We start from the raw sequence: 12,929 nt of genomic DNA, 5'->3' as shown, positions 1-12,929 counted from the left end.
AACCCAAATTAGCTTCATTTGGAGACTTGGGATAAAAGGATTAGCATCTTTAATCCTTGTTTGAGATTGAAAACCCTTGGAATTGATTATTGAAACGTGAAATCTGATTAGGGCACACTAATAGGAAATCTTGGTATATGATTGAGATTGGATTACTTTAGGACTGAGAATTGATCCTAAAGTGTTGTTTTGTATCAGTGCTCGCTGTGGATTCAGACTGAAGGGGGCTTGAGGAAGCGGAAGCCGGAAAAGGGCAACGCTAGTCCCAGGTTTGATTGTGCGAGGTAGGATTTCTATCCCTTTTCCTTGTGAGCCTGTTTTCAAAAAAAAAAAGATTTTGGCCTTGAAGATGTTTTAAAGAAAGGGATTGATTTGTGAAAGAGAATGCTTTGAAAACCATGGCTTGTTTAGTCATGGAACCTCATAGCTTGTCCAGTCATGGGGCCCGCGGCTTGAGTAGTTCGTGGGGTCATATGAACGATTTCATAATGTTAAATGGATGATTTCTTAAGATAAGAGGTCTTGTAAATTGGTAATAGAGTCTATTTCTGTAAGCCTAGATAGGATGCGGAGAGTGCATCCTCGGGGGCAGAACCCGAAACCGGTCCGGGTAGGCGAGGCACTTGGTTAGGTAAGTAATTTGTACTAATTACTTGCTGAAGCCTGTGATATGGTTATTTTCAGTTATATTTCCTTTGAGAAAAAGGATGTGAGGTTCTGGCTGTTCTGTCGGGACTGAATGTCTTATTTTATTTATGTATTCAATTATTCATTCATGTGCTCATTTATTTTAAATATTTCAAATTATATCCTACTGGGCCTTTCGCTCACGTTTTATGTTTCAAATGTCTAAAACCCCTCCCAGGAGACTCTAGGAGCGGGGCACAGTAATCAAGTGAGGATTGAGTTTATCCTCTTGAACAAATGTAAGGAATTTGAGAAATTATGTAAACCTATTTAATATTGGATTTACTAGACTGTAGATGATGTCTATTGTAATTGATTATTTACATGTGCATGTATGTACGATAATGTATGTCCTGTGGGGTGGAGCCCTGTGTGTCAGAGGCTCCTGGATTATGTCGTTTATTTATATTTTTGTGCAGTTAAGTGTGGGACCTGGTTGGGAATCTGCTCTATAAATCCCAAATCGAGTTCCACGTCACCCACCCCGTTTGGGGGGCGTGACAGTAACCTTTTCTATCCCTCTTGAAATTGTTATGATGTGATGACATCCCTTTTTTGCTTCATTTATACATTATAAGTTAGGTTTTTACTTCATGATTTTTCAATTTATATATGTTTGGGTTTGTTACTTGCAGCTATTTCCCTATCACCTTGCAGAGTATGTTTGCCGTGTAATGAGGATATCACCTTTCAGATACTATTGTGATATGATTTTTGAGGTATGAAGAATGGTAATACTTGGATATCACCTTTAATGAATTTCTGCTGTATATTGTTGTGATGCAATATTGAACCCTTTTGATTTGAGTAGGAGATTGACCCTGGATGTTTCATCCATTTGTAATGGTTCTGATTGTATGGCCTGCTGTATACTCTGTTTTGGAGTACTGCAGAAGATCATGTGGAAGCTGAACAAGTCAATTGCAAAAGAACTTTTACCTACACAGCCAGTTGATTTTGCAATTGAACCATGGTGGGGAGTTTGTCTCGTCAACTTTACATTGGAAGAATTTAAGGTGAGAATTCTAGTGACTAGATGTGATTAGATTATTCACCCAAGTATCTTTCGAGACTAGGTGATTAGATAACATGTGTGCTTCCTAGTCATGATTTGTAATTGCTGTCAAGCTTATGTTTTTTTTTGGTCCTTTATAGAGACTATCGGAAGAAGAAATGGCAACAATGGATAAGGTATGCAAGGAGGAGGCAAATTCTTATATCCTATTTGTTCCCGACATAATTAAGGGTCTCTATCGGTGGGGATTGATATCGAGGGATTTGTTTCCAACAGGGAGCAGTCATATGAAGATCCTATTGAGGAGTAAGGCAGTGTTTGAATCTAGTGATACCTCTAGTACCATTTAAATACAATTAACCAGCATGGAAACTGTGTGCTAATACTTTTTATTGCATGACGATTTAGGTTGCTATATGCAGTATTTGTTGTTTCAAGTGAGAATTCAACTGTTGCTGAGCTCACAGCAACTTTACAGGCTGACCTTTCATAGCTGCAGGCCGCTGCATCTTTTGCATGTCGATTGGGATGGGCAGTAAAAGTAATTGATCCAGCGTCTATTCTTCAAGACACAAGCGTGGGATCTCTTGCACCTGCAACTTTAGAACGGTTGTTTCTTCGTGATTATGATATTGTTGTAGCAGAAAAGCAGGCCTAGCAAGTATGGCTAACATGGAGCAAATAAATGCAGTTTCTTTTTCTTTTCTGTTATTGGTTCCTGATATTGATATATGATATAGAATGCCTTGCAGTTGGAGTCGGAGTGTTCTAGGCATTCAGTTGGTTGTATATACTTTGTCCTTGGCGTGATTATGATTGAAATTTATTTCTTGTGAATAGATGTTATCTGAGCGCCGGCGAATTGAAGCACCATCTACTCCAGCAACAGAGAACAGCATGCCTCCACCACCATCATATGAAGAGGTCAGCGGTCTCTTTGCTTCCGAAATCTATGATGGATCAACAGACAATGTGGATTATTTCTTGGGAGAGGTAACTTATTTACTTTTATATTTTCCATTTGCCATCCACGAATCTTTTCCAGTTTTGGAACTATTGAGTTGCTAACTATTTGTTTCATGTCTGAAGGTTGTGAATTCATTCAAAGCTGTAACTGATGTGGAGTTTAGTTTGTCTATTGGTGATTATGTCATTGTCCGGAAGGTTCTGCCACCTATCTTTTTCTATGTTTGCATATTTCATTTTAGTGAAAATCTTGGAACTTTTCAATGTGTTCCCATTGCTAAATTTCCAATATTTTCCCCATTACATTTTGTACAAGCTATTTTCTTTCTATTTTATCGCCTTTGATTATACATTTTAATACTAAAATCCAAATCCATTTATTGTTTCATCGTCTCTAATGGCAAAGATATTTCTGTGCTTGTGCAGGTCTCAAGCAGTGGTTGGGCTGAAGGTGAATGTAAGGGAAAAGCCGGTTGGTTCCCATTTAACTATGTGGAAAGGCGAGAACGTGTGCTTGCGACCAAGGTGGCTGAAGTCTTCTGAGGTTACCCAGTGGTGGAGCTTTTCTTACCTTTGTTTTTATCAGAAATTTTCATCTCTTCTATTGGTAATCTAGTGGTAATTTTGGAGTTGGATTTGACTTGTCTTGTTAATTGGTTTTATTTGAATGAGCCGCAAATACATATGTGAATGTGGCTACGTAGTTGTGAATGGTGTAACTAGTCTTTGCTTTGTCTATATGTTAAATGGTGGAAGTTTTAGTTGAGTTTGATTATTGTTTTGATAGTGGATCACTTTCTTACAGGTTTAACAGTGGAGATGACTTTTTTGTGGAAGCATTTTGTCAAGATGGAAGGATTTACTTCACCATTGCACTTAGACATTTTGGAGATGACTTCTCTGTTTTCTTTACTTGTTTTGAATGTTCAGGTTTTGGACACTGTATGAATTATGTTGTAGACGTAATTTTATTGTCAGCTTGGTAGATACTGATAACAATTGATATGTTGAATGTTTTTATGTTTTAATTTGAATGTTCCTATTTAGATATATCACATATCTCGGAATTACCATTTATTTGAATGAATTTAAAAGGATATCAATAATAATTTTAAAAAGTTACAACAGTATGAACATAACAAGAAAAAAAAGTTATTAATCTGTATCGTAGCTATGCTAAAGAGCTGTAAGAGGATGAAAATAACTTTTCTTACACGTTATAATACTTCAATTCTATAGCACTTTTTATAACTCTCTTGAAACGTTATGTTTTCTTATGACTTATAATAGCGCCTGCTGTCCTAGCGCTCTAAAAAGCGCTATTGATAGTGATTAATAGCGTTTTTCGTCAGCTACGAAAGGTCTTTTGTGGTGTAGTGTTATATGTATAAATACAAGATATATAATATAGTAAATATTATATATATATATATATAATATAGTAAATATTTTATATTGATACATGTGATGTCATACATGACCACTCACTAAAGCATAAAGATTATGGGGTTATTTTTTTTGTATTTTTGAGTTAGGGTGATGTGAGTGATGATTTTAAGTTGAGTTTGAGTTATAACTTGAGTTGAGTTTGAGTTATAACTTGAGTTTGTGTTTGGATGTGCACAGTTGAGTTATGATTTGAATTGAGAATATATTTGAGTTTGTTTGGATGGGTCAAAATTTAAATTTGTATTTAGATAGTATTTTAGGCCCCATTCATTTTACCGATTCGAGTTTAAAATTTTAGTTTTGTTACAGTAAAAAGCTCTCAGAAACAGTCACATCTAACTTTTTTGCTACATAAAAAGCTCACATAAAGTCACATCTCAACTCGAATTAAAAACTCGAATCAGCGAACTAAACGGGCCCTTAATAAAAACTCAATGGTGATGAAAAATTTTAATAGGGTATATAGGTGAGGTTTTATTCGTCTTTTCATTGTAAATGCATAGAAAAAAAATCATCTCAATCAAATTAAAACGAAAATGTTATGACATTTTTAAGAATATAAAAAATATTGTTCATTAACTTGAGTTCGAGTTTATGAACTCGAGTTGAAGGGGAAACTTGAACTCGAGTTTAGCCCCAAATTTGAGTTTAAACTTGAGTTCAAACTTAAATTTTATAAAAGTACACGAACTTAAATAAAATTGTAACTCGAATTCAAACTTATTCTGAGTTTCGTTCCAAAAGAACAACCCCTCACTATCTCAAGTTTTCTTTTGATTAGAAGCAAAGCTTGCCTGGCAGAAAAATTAATAATAATGATAATGAAGCAAAACTTGCATGTAATGTGATGTGCTAAGCCTTCCGACTACACAAACTACACAAATCCTTTCTCTAAGGCCATATGGACAGGGCGAATGGGCCTTGGATAGGCCCGCACATTGTGAACCTATATGGACAAATCAATATACCAAGTTGGCCCATGGGCCAAGATGTGTGGACACAATACAGCTTATGAATTTTGATTGGTTAGGCGTGTCTTGATGAGCATAGGCTAGCCCACGAGCTCAGGTCCATAGTTGCATTTCTAAACTATGCCTATGCAATTCAGGCTGGATTGAGCCCGTAGGCTAGTAGGTTATGCTTTCTTTGTGGGCTAGATTACATCGGCATATCTTGGTCTCAGATCGGCCCACCATATCCAAAATGGCCAGCAAATCGAAGGCCCATTTTAATCCAATTTTGAATAAATAACATATATATTGTAATATTGTATATACACATATAAATATAGGACAAACATGGGCTTGGAAAATGGAGCTTTGTAGTTATATAGGACGTGTTAGTTTCGTGGATAGGGCTCGAATCAGCCCAACTCAAATTGTTGTTGCGGCCCAAGTTAGCGTTCGGTCGACTCAACTCGAAATCAAATTCGAGTTACAATTCGAATTTAGTCGTGCAGATGGGAATTCAACTACCCTCTCAATTCCCATTAACTCGAACCTTTCTCTATAGTTCCCCTCCATGTGATGGTCCTGACTTTTTCCTCAGATTCTCCTGTCCTCCTGACCGTTACTTCTCTTTCTCCTCTTTTCAAAAACTGCTATCTCCTCTCTCGACTCCAATCGTTCACAGAGATTCGCTGCCAAAATTTCAGAATTGAAAATTTTTTCCCCTCTGGTAGTGAATCATATTCGCATATCTGTTTCTTCTTATGAGGGAGGAACCCTTTCTGGCTTCTTCCCTCTGCCCAAAACGGCAAAAATAGCTGGGAAATGCAGTCCTTGACGACCGCCGTTGGCCGTTCTTTTGGGTAGATGTACCCGCAACCGGCGACGTAATCCCCTACACCGCTGTAATCAGTGGAGCTTTTTCTGTAGTCAGTATCGGTGGTGGAGAAATTGTGGTAGGGCATCGCCAATCGTCATCATGGTTGGGGTTTTTGCTGGAGGAGCACTCACATTCATCCACCGGATCTAACTCGGTAAATTTACTGACCTTTTCTCTTTGTTTTTCCATTTCATCCACCGTTCTTCTGTTGAAATTGTATGTAGCCTATGTTCGTTGCATAATACATTAATCGACTAGATTCCATAATAATTCAAGTCCAACCATGAAATGTTGATGTTTTCGGTGTTAATATCGCTATATCTAACCAATAACACAATCTTCCGTAACCATAAAAGTGAAAATATTTGTAACGATTTGCATGGTTCAGATTTTTACTTATCTATATACACACACTATGGACTTGGAAAAGAACTAAAATGTAAGGCAGAAGGTAAAGCAACGTTAAACTATAAGTGATATTCTTCGATAAAGAAAAGAAAAAAACAAACTGGTGAAGTCTTCTTTGGCAAGAGGGAAAAAATATTACTGAGCTTGAAATTAGAATTCTCTTTTTGTGAACTCCTGTGTTTGGATAAAAAGAAAAATGAAGCTAGTTAGTTTCCCATGACAATGATTGTTTGATGTTGTTCCCTAAGGTATATCGGTAAAGCAATGAATCTTCTCATCCATATATCTTCCTTCACTTTTTCCTCCAACCAAATAACATGAGGTAGTACCTTAATGGCTCACGTTTTAGCTTCTCCTTTTATGATGCCTTAGTTTGTCCTTTTATCATGTTGTATATCTTCAAAAGGCACATCTTTTAATCTGAGCCGCGTGTAATTAGAAGGGCAATAGCATCTGTCACAAGTATATAATTCGTTGGATTTGTTTGTCAGTTATACAACTGTGGAGATACTTTACTTGACTGACTATGGAGATATACATACATATCTGTTAGACATATTAATAGATATGACATGTTGAATATTCCAATAATGCTCATACCATGTCTCCGGTCTTAATATTACTCCCTCTGTACATATATGTTGTGTAGATGAACTCTTTGTTCTTATTGGATTTAGTACTTTGGCAGTGATGATTTTTTTGGCCACTCAAGTTTCGTTGTAGCGATATCCTCTTGGTGTCTGGCATTTATCAGTTGCTACTGCATGTAATGAGGTTTTGTTGGATTGAATGTCATGTGTTGTCATTTGTTATTGCATTATGACCTATGCTTTTAAATCCTTGGCCTATTACTATGTGGTTTGGTAGCATAAGTGCCATCCCATGAGGATAATGCTCCGAAACTATGATGATACGATTATAACCAAATTTGAGCCAATCAATAGATTATGTACTTTAATCCTCTTTCTTCTTTGTTGTCGCATATGTCACTTTGTTCTCGTGGTTGGTGGTCTTCCTTGTATGTAATAGATGCCATGATGGAGTGAGGATGATGTGACCTTCTATTGGTCTAAGAAATAAAAAATCACGCTTTTGACGCGCCTTGCGGAATACAATAAAAACAACAAGGGCCGTCAATCGGAATCGGCGGATTGGGAACATGGGCGAAAGATTTGTCCCCACTTTTTTCATCATCTATTCCTCCAGGCCGCGTTAAAGAGGCAAAGGAACGACTGAAGAAAACATTCAACGCGGAGCTCGCCCTTCGTATAAATACCAGACTGGATGGATCCAATCAAGAATAGCCTAACTTGCACTGACGAGTATTGGAATGATTTATGTGAGATCAGTATATGGCATACTTACTCCATAATTTCAAATTGTTATATGCCTTTTGTTCATGACATTTAACATGAGTATGAGATTATGTCAATATCACAATATGACTTCTAAATACCTATTGTCACTTTTGTATTCTGTTTTGTTTACTTCCATAAGTTTTTATTCTTTTTTTGACCCTAACCAACCTTAGCCAGATCAATTTGGAAGAAGCTAATGATATGGTACAGATTGTGGTATATAATTAAACCACACTTTCCCTGAACAAAGAGTAGGAACCCCCTTTGAATAAAATACAAGGAATACTCACATTCAAAAAAAAAAAAAAAAAAAAAAAAAAAAAAAAAAAAAGAAATGAAAAGTTGCTCTTCCAACTTGCTCTCCTGGAGGGTCCGGCCTTGTGGTCCGGCCTTGAGATCCTCTCCCTCCATGCGTGTATGGATTCTTTGCCTTCTTCTTTAGTTTTCATGTGTGTACATATTTTTTAACCTTTCTTTTCCTTGCCCTTTTTTATTTCCATATTTAGGCATAGATAGTGTGAAATTTTCAAGTGTTTGTTATTGGGGTGGTTAAATCAAGGTCACTTGAATTAATATGTATCCGTTCTGTTGTAGTCAAAATATAAGAAGCAAGATAAGGCTTGAAAGGCCTACAATTTTTTTCCTTGGTCTGTTGTAGTAATTATTGACAATTGTGATGAAAAGTAACTAAAGTTTGATTTATTTGTTTTATGTGTTCAACAAACACGCAAGTGGGCGAAGCATGCACGTAAGGATTCCTTTAAGAATTATGAGCTCTACTACGAAGCGTTTGCAAGTAGGCGTTCCCACGGTGCATTTAAAGTGGGTATGGATGAGAATGATGAGGAATGTGACGTGTCTGAGCCGCTAGTAGGGGAGCATGAAGTTGAGGGCGGCAATTTACACCCTTTAGAGGGTGATGAAGCATTTGCCAACATAATGAGAGGGGCTTTAAACTCATCAACTCGCCCACTGAACATTGCCTATTCATCTCGACATATATCGAAGTGCAATAGCAAAAGTGGAGCACGGGGTATGGATGCCGAGGTAAAATCTATTTTGAAAAGTATTGCAACTACACTGAATGAGCGACAGAGTAGTCGAGGTACAAGTTCAGGTGCTTCTCAGCATGTGGAAGCCCAGAATACAACGTTCTAGAAGTGACAGGTAGCTATTAGTGAGATGTTATTGGATGATGAATAGACGGTGTTGTTCATGGAGTATATAAATTGGAACCCTAATTGTCAACAGTTGTTCTTGGGCATGAACAAAAGTCAAAGGCTGTTTTACGCATTGAGAACATTGAAAACCATACCAAATTGTCCAGGACCCAACGTGCAGCAATAATTTCCACATTATATGAACCCTGCTCCACCATATATGGGTTCTCATGGCCATTTTCGAGCTCCAATCCAAGGCTTCGTACAACAACAGCCTCCTTTTCCCCAAGGACCCTATAATTTTAACCCACCACAACCATCCTTCCAATAACCTACTCCTAGTGTCCAACAACTCCTTCCTAACTTCCAAAATTTCCCACCATTCTTCGTGAACTCCCAATTCCCACCCCCACCCGGCCCCTTTGGAGGAACCGGAAGTGATGAGGTTTAAGTTGAGTGATTTTTTTAAGCCTGATTTCTTTTTCCATTTCATTCTATGTAGTGTTTGGTTTCTTATCTAGAATGATTTTATTTCATTTCAATTTGACACCGGCTTTAGATGTAGTGTTAAGTTTGTGAGTGTGTTTCATGTTGCATTGTAGACTTTGATTTAAAACATTGATTTTATGTTATGCGTAATTGCTTATGTACCATGAAATTGATTGTTGATGCCAAAATTTTCCATTATAACATTGTCATAATTTAACATTGTTGCTTCCATATTGCATTTTGGTGTGTATATTGTGAATTGTAGTGGTAGACAGAATGTGGAGTGGCGGACCATCAAACGCGAAAAATAATGGTCCAGACGAATATGACTCTGAGGATGACTACATTCTTAGAGCAGCCGCTGCTGCGGTATTCTGTACGACCTACTTGGAACATCCATTGCCGACTCTTAGAAATAATAGCCACTACACAAGTACGCAACGTCTAAGTGATTTGTTAAATGGGCACAAATGGTAATATACAATAAGATTAGGATGGGGAGCAATTGCTTTAGGTGACTAAGTTGGTTACTCGAACAGAAGAATTTACTGAGGAGTACTAGAAATATGAGCGTTGATGAGCAATTGATCATTTTCTTGACAATTATTTGCCAAAGTGAAAGTAATAGAGAGACACAACATCAATGGCAACACTCGGGGGCTACAATTTCAAAGTACTTCATGGTAGTGTTGAATGTCATATATCGTCTGCGGCATGATTTAATTAAGCCACCTGACTTTAACCGCATCGATCCACTTATTAAGGCAAGTGGGAACAAATACAGACCTTGGTTTGATGTAAGGCAATATTTTAAGATTCATAATAACATTCATTATATTTGTCACAGAACTATATTGGCGCGCTCGACGGGACACACGTTCCCTGTGTACCGTCGCCAGAAAATGCAGAGGTTTGGAGAAATAGAAAGGGATTCAACTCACAAAATGTTTTGGGAGTGTGTTCTTTCGACATGAAGTTCACGTATATGCTTGCCGGGTGAGAGGGCTCCGCGTACGACGCCCGAGTTCTTGAATCAGCACTTGAAACGCCAGAAAAGAATTTTCCTGTCCCTCCAGCATGTACACACAAATCTTAAAATGGGTAATTGACATGTGTTCAATCTGTTTGGATTTGAAAAGTTGGTACAAGTCTACTAAAACATTCTTTGCTCCCACCATGTAGGAAAATTTTATTTAGTAGACTCCGGTTACGCAAACACAGGTTGTTTCTTAGCTCCTTATCGTGGTAGTATATACCACTTACAAGAGTATAGGGCACGTCGAGGTTGACCTCGAAGTGAGCGGGAGTTATTTAACTACACCCATTCATCGCTTAGGAATTGTATCGTGCGGACGTTCGGGGTGTGGAAAGTAAGGTTCCGCATTCTAAAGATAATCAACAATTACCTGATACGGAAACAAGCGAGAATACCTATTGCTTGTACTGTGATATATAACTTTAAACGCATGTATTAATATGATGACAGCTTCATCAACCAATACTTACAAGATGGGGTACCGGTAAGTGAAATTGACCCCTTGAATGTCAATCAAAATCATAACTCAGATCGGAGTACGGAAGGACCAAGAAACACCGCAAGTCGAAGGGAGATGGGTCTTATGAGGGATGAAATAGTGAGAACTATGTGGCAGGCTCATGGTGAAAATAACAATCACTAGCTAAACACGTATCAGTTATCATGTATGAAATATTTTATTTTGTAACAGGTTATGTTGGATTGTATTAACCAATTCAAGGATCAAAGTTTTTAGATTTTTGTGCATAACATTATACGGACATTATTAGGAATTAGTAGTATGCATTTTTTTTTTAATTTCCGTGTTTTTTAGTTTTTTTTTTCTTTTTTTTTTCATTTCCCTACTTGAATCGGAGGTAGTGGTTGGAATTGTGAAATTGGTGAAGTGAACACTCATAAACTTGAATTAAGAGGAAGGTTTGAATCACCATGTGCACTCCTAAACACTAACTTTGATTTCAGTTTTAATTCCAATTTGAATTCTAACTTCAATCTATACACTCAACTCAAATCACAAATTGTAATCGGTGAAGTGAACATGCCCGTAATGTTAAAAAGCTTGACACATCATGGCAGGCTTTGCTTTATTTTATATTAGGATTAATTATAAAAAATTATCCTGAATTATACCTCTTGACACTTTGCCTCATAATCTTTAAAACATAACATCCGTTCTTCTTGAATAATAAAATGTTAACAAAAAATCCTACTCTGTTAGGTTTTTCAATGGAAATTGAAATTTAATTTGTTATGTTGTGAAATTTTGGTAGCTCTATGATTTAAAATTTAGTTTGAATTTAAAACTAATTTAAATTTGAACATTTAACTATGATACATCTACTATTGAGTGAATGCAAATTAAAAGTTTTATGAATCTTTTGTTTTGTAGAATATAAAATTTTTGTGAATTTTTTGAATATTTAAATTAATTTAAATTGAAATTAAATTAAATTACTAAAATACCTTCAAATAGCAAATTAAATGTCAATTTCAGTTAAAAACTTAACGGATGTGGAGAATTTTTATAATTAATCCTATGTATTATTATTATTATTATTATTATTATTATTATTATTATTATTATTATTATTGTTAGGCAGAGACACTTCAAGATTCAGTGTATGTGTGCGACCTATCACATTCATCAATACCTCATTCAACAATACAAAATATTTATGGTAAGTTTAATATATATTGTAATTATAATATTATATGTAATACTTATAAATTTAGAAATACAATACCAAAAATGCCTATCTGGTCATGCACATCAAATTCCACTGTCAGATTTTATATCAATAGCGTCAGAGAAGTGGATTTTTTAATGTTTTTTTGGTTAACAAGAAGGGTACCCAATTTTATAAGTCATGCATTAGGTAGTTTACTGGAATTGAAATAAACATAAAGTATCGTTAAAAAAATGTTTTATTGCAGCTTTAAACACATGTCGTTTTCTTTTTTCCTTTAAGGGTTTGTTCATGTTTTAATCAATAAGAATTTCTCTTACAAATTTTTAGATCGCTCTTATTTTTTCAGTTTGCGTTGCGTTCTTACTAACTAAATCAAATACATTCAATCTTATTTTTTATTGTATTTTCATCTTATTGTTGGGTGTCAGGGTTACATAGTTGTTTTTAACAGCTCGACTATGAAATATAGCTGATAATTATATCCCATGCATTGTAAAACTACATTATCATAATTATTCAGTCCCCTAATACCAAACGACATTACAGTTAAAGTATATTAACAACCACAATTCCAGCAATGTACATGTTACTACCTCAATTGTCCACTTATTTCTAAAAAGGAATGTTATTATGTACATGCTACTACCTTAATATGTTACACTACCCCTCAACAAATTAAAATACAACCTTCTCACCTGCCACCCTCCTGCAAGCATCTTCACGTGTCATTAACTCAGGAAAATAAAACTTAGGATCCGTTGTTAGAAAATTACTTTAGGGTGAAAATCTTCACAAAATACCGGATCGTTCATGTTAGGTCACCAAGAATTTATGATCTAAAGT

The 12,929-nt window shown here is 36.1% G+C and overlaps 1 protein-coding gene across 1 annotated transcript in view; it reads left to right on the top strand.

Moving 5' to 3' along the window:
- LOC21405220 overlaps positions 1-3,639 on the top strand; it is a 13,486-nt gene extending 9,847 nt beyond the window's left edge. Inside the window, exons 4-11 of the mRNA XM_024163533.1 lie at positions 1,323-1,406; positions 1,581-1,703; positions 1,843-2,008; positions 2,111-2,363; positions 2,543-2,695; positions 2,792-2,866; positions 3,095-3,275; positions 3,474-3,639. Of these exons, the coding sequence (XP_024019301.1) occupies positions 1,323-1,406; positions 1,581-1,703; positions 1,843-2,008; positions 2,111-2,241 (504 nt within the window). The 3' untranslated portion in view covers positions 2,242-2,363; positions 2,543-2,695; positions 2,792-2,866; positions 3,095-3,275; positions 3,474-3,639. The remainder of the gene's footprint in view (positions 1-1,322; positions 1,407-1,580; positions 1,704-1,842; positions 2,009-2,110; positions 2,364-2,542; positions 2,696-2,791; positions 2,867-3,094; positions 3,276-3,473) is intronic.
- The last annotated feature ends 9,290 nt before the right edge of the window (positions 3,640-12,929 follow it).

This window comes from Morus notabilis, unplaced genomic scaffold (genome assembly GCF_000414095.1).
Source record: "Morus notabilis unplaced genomic scaffold, ASM41409v2 Scaffold74, whole genome shotgun sequence".
In the NCBI taxonomy this organism is placed as follows: domain Eukaryota; kingdom Viridiplantae; phylum Streptophyta; class Magnoliopsida; order Rosales; family Moraceae; genus Morus; species Morus notabilis.
Note: the sequence above shows the minus strand (reverse complement) of the source record. Positions and strands in the feature narration are given on the sequence as shown.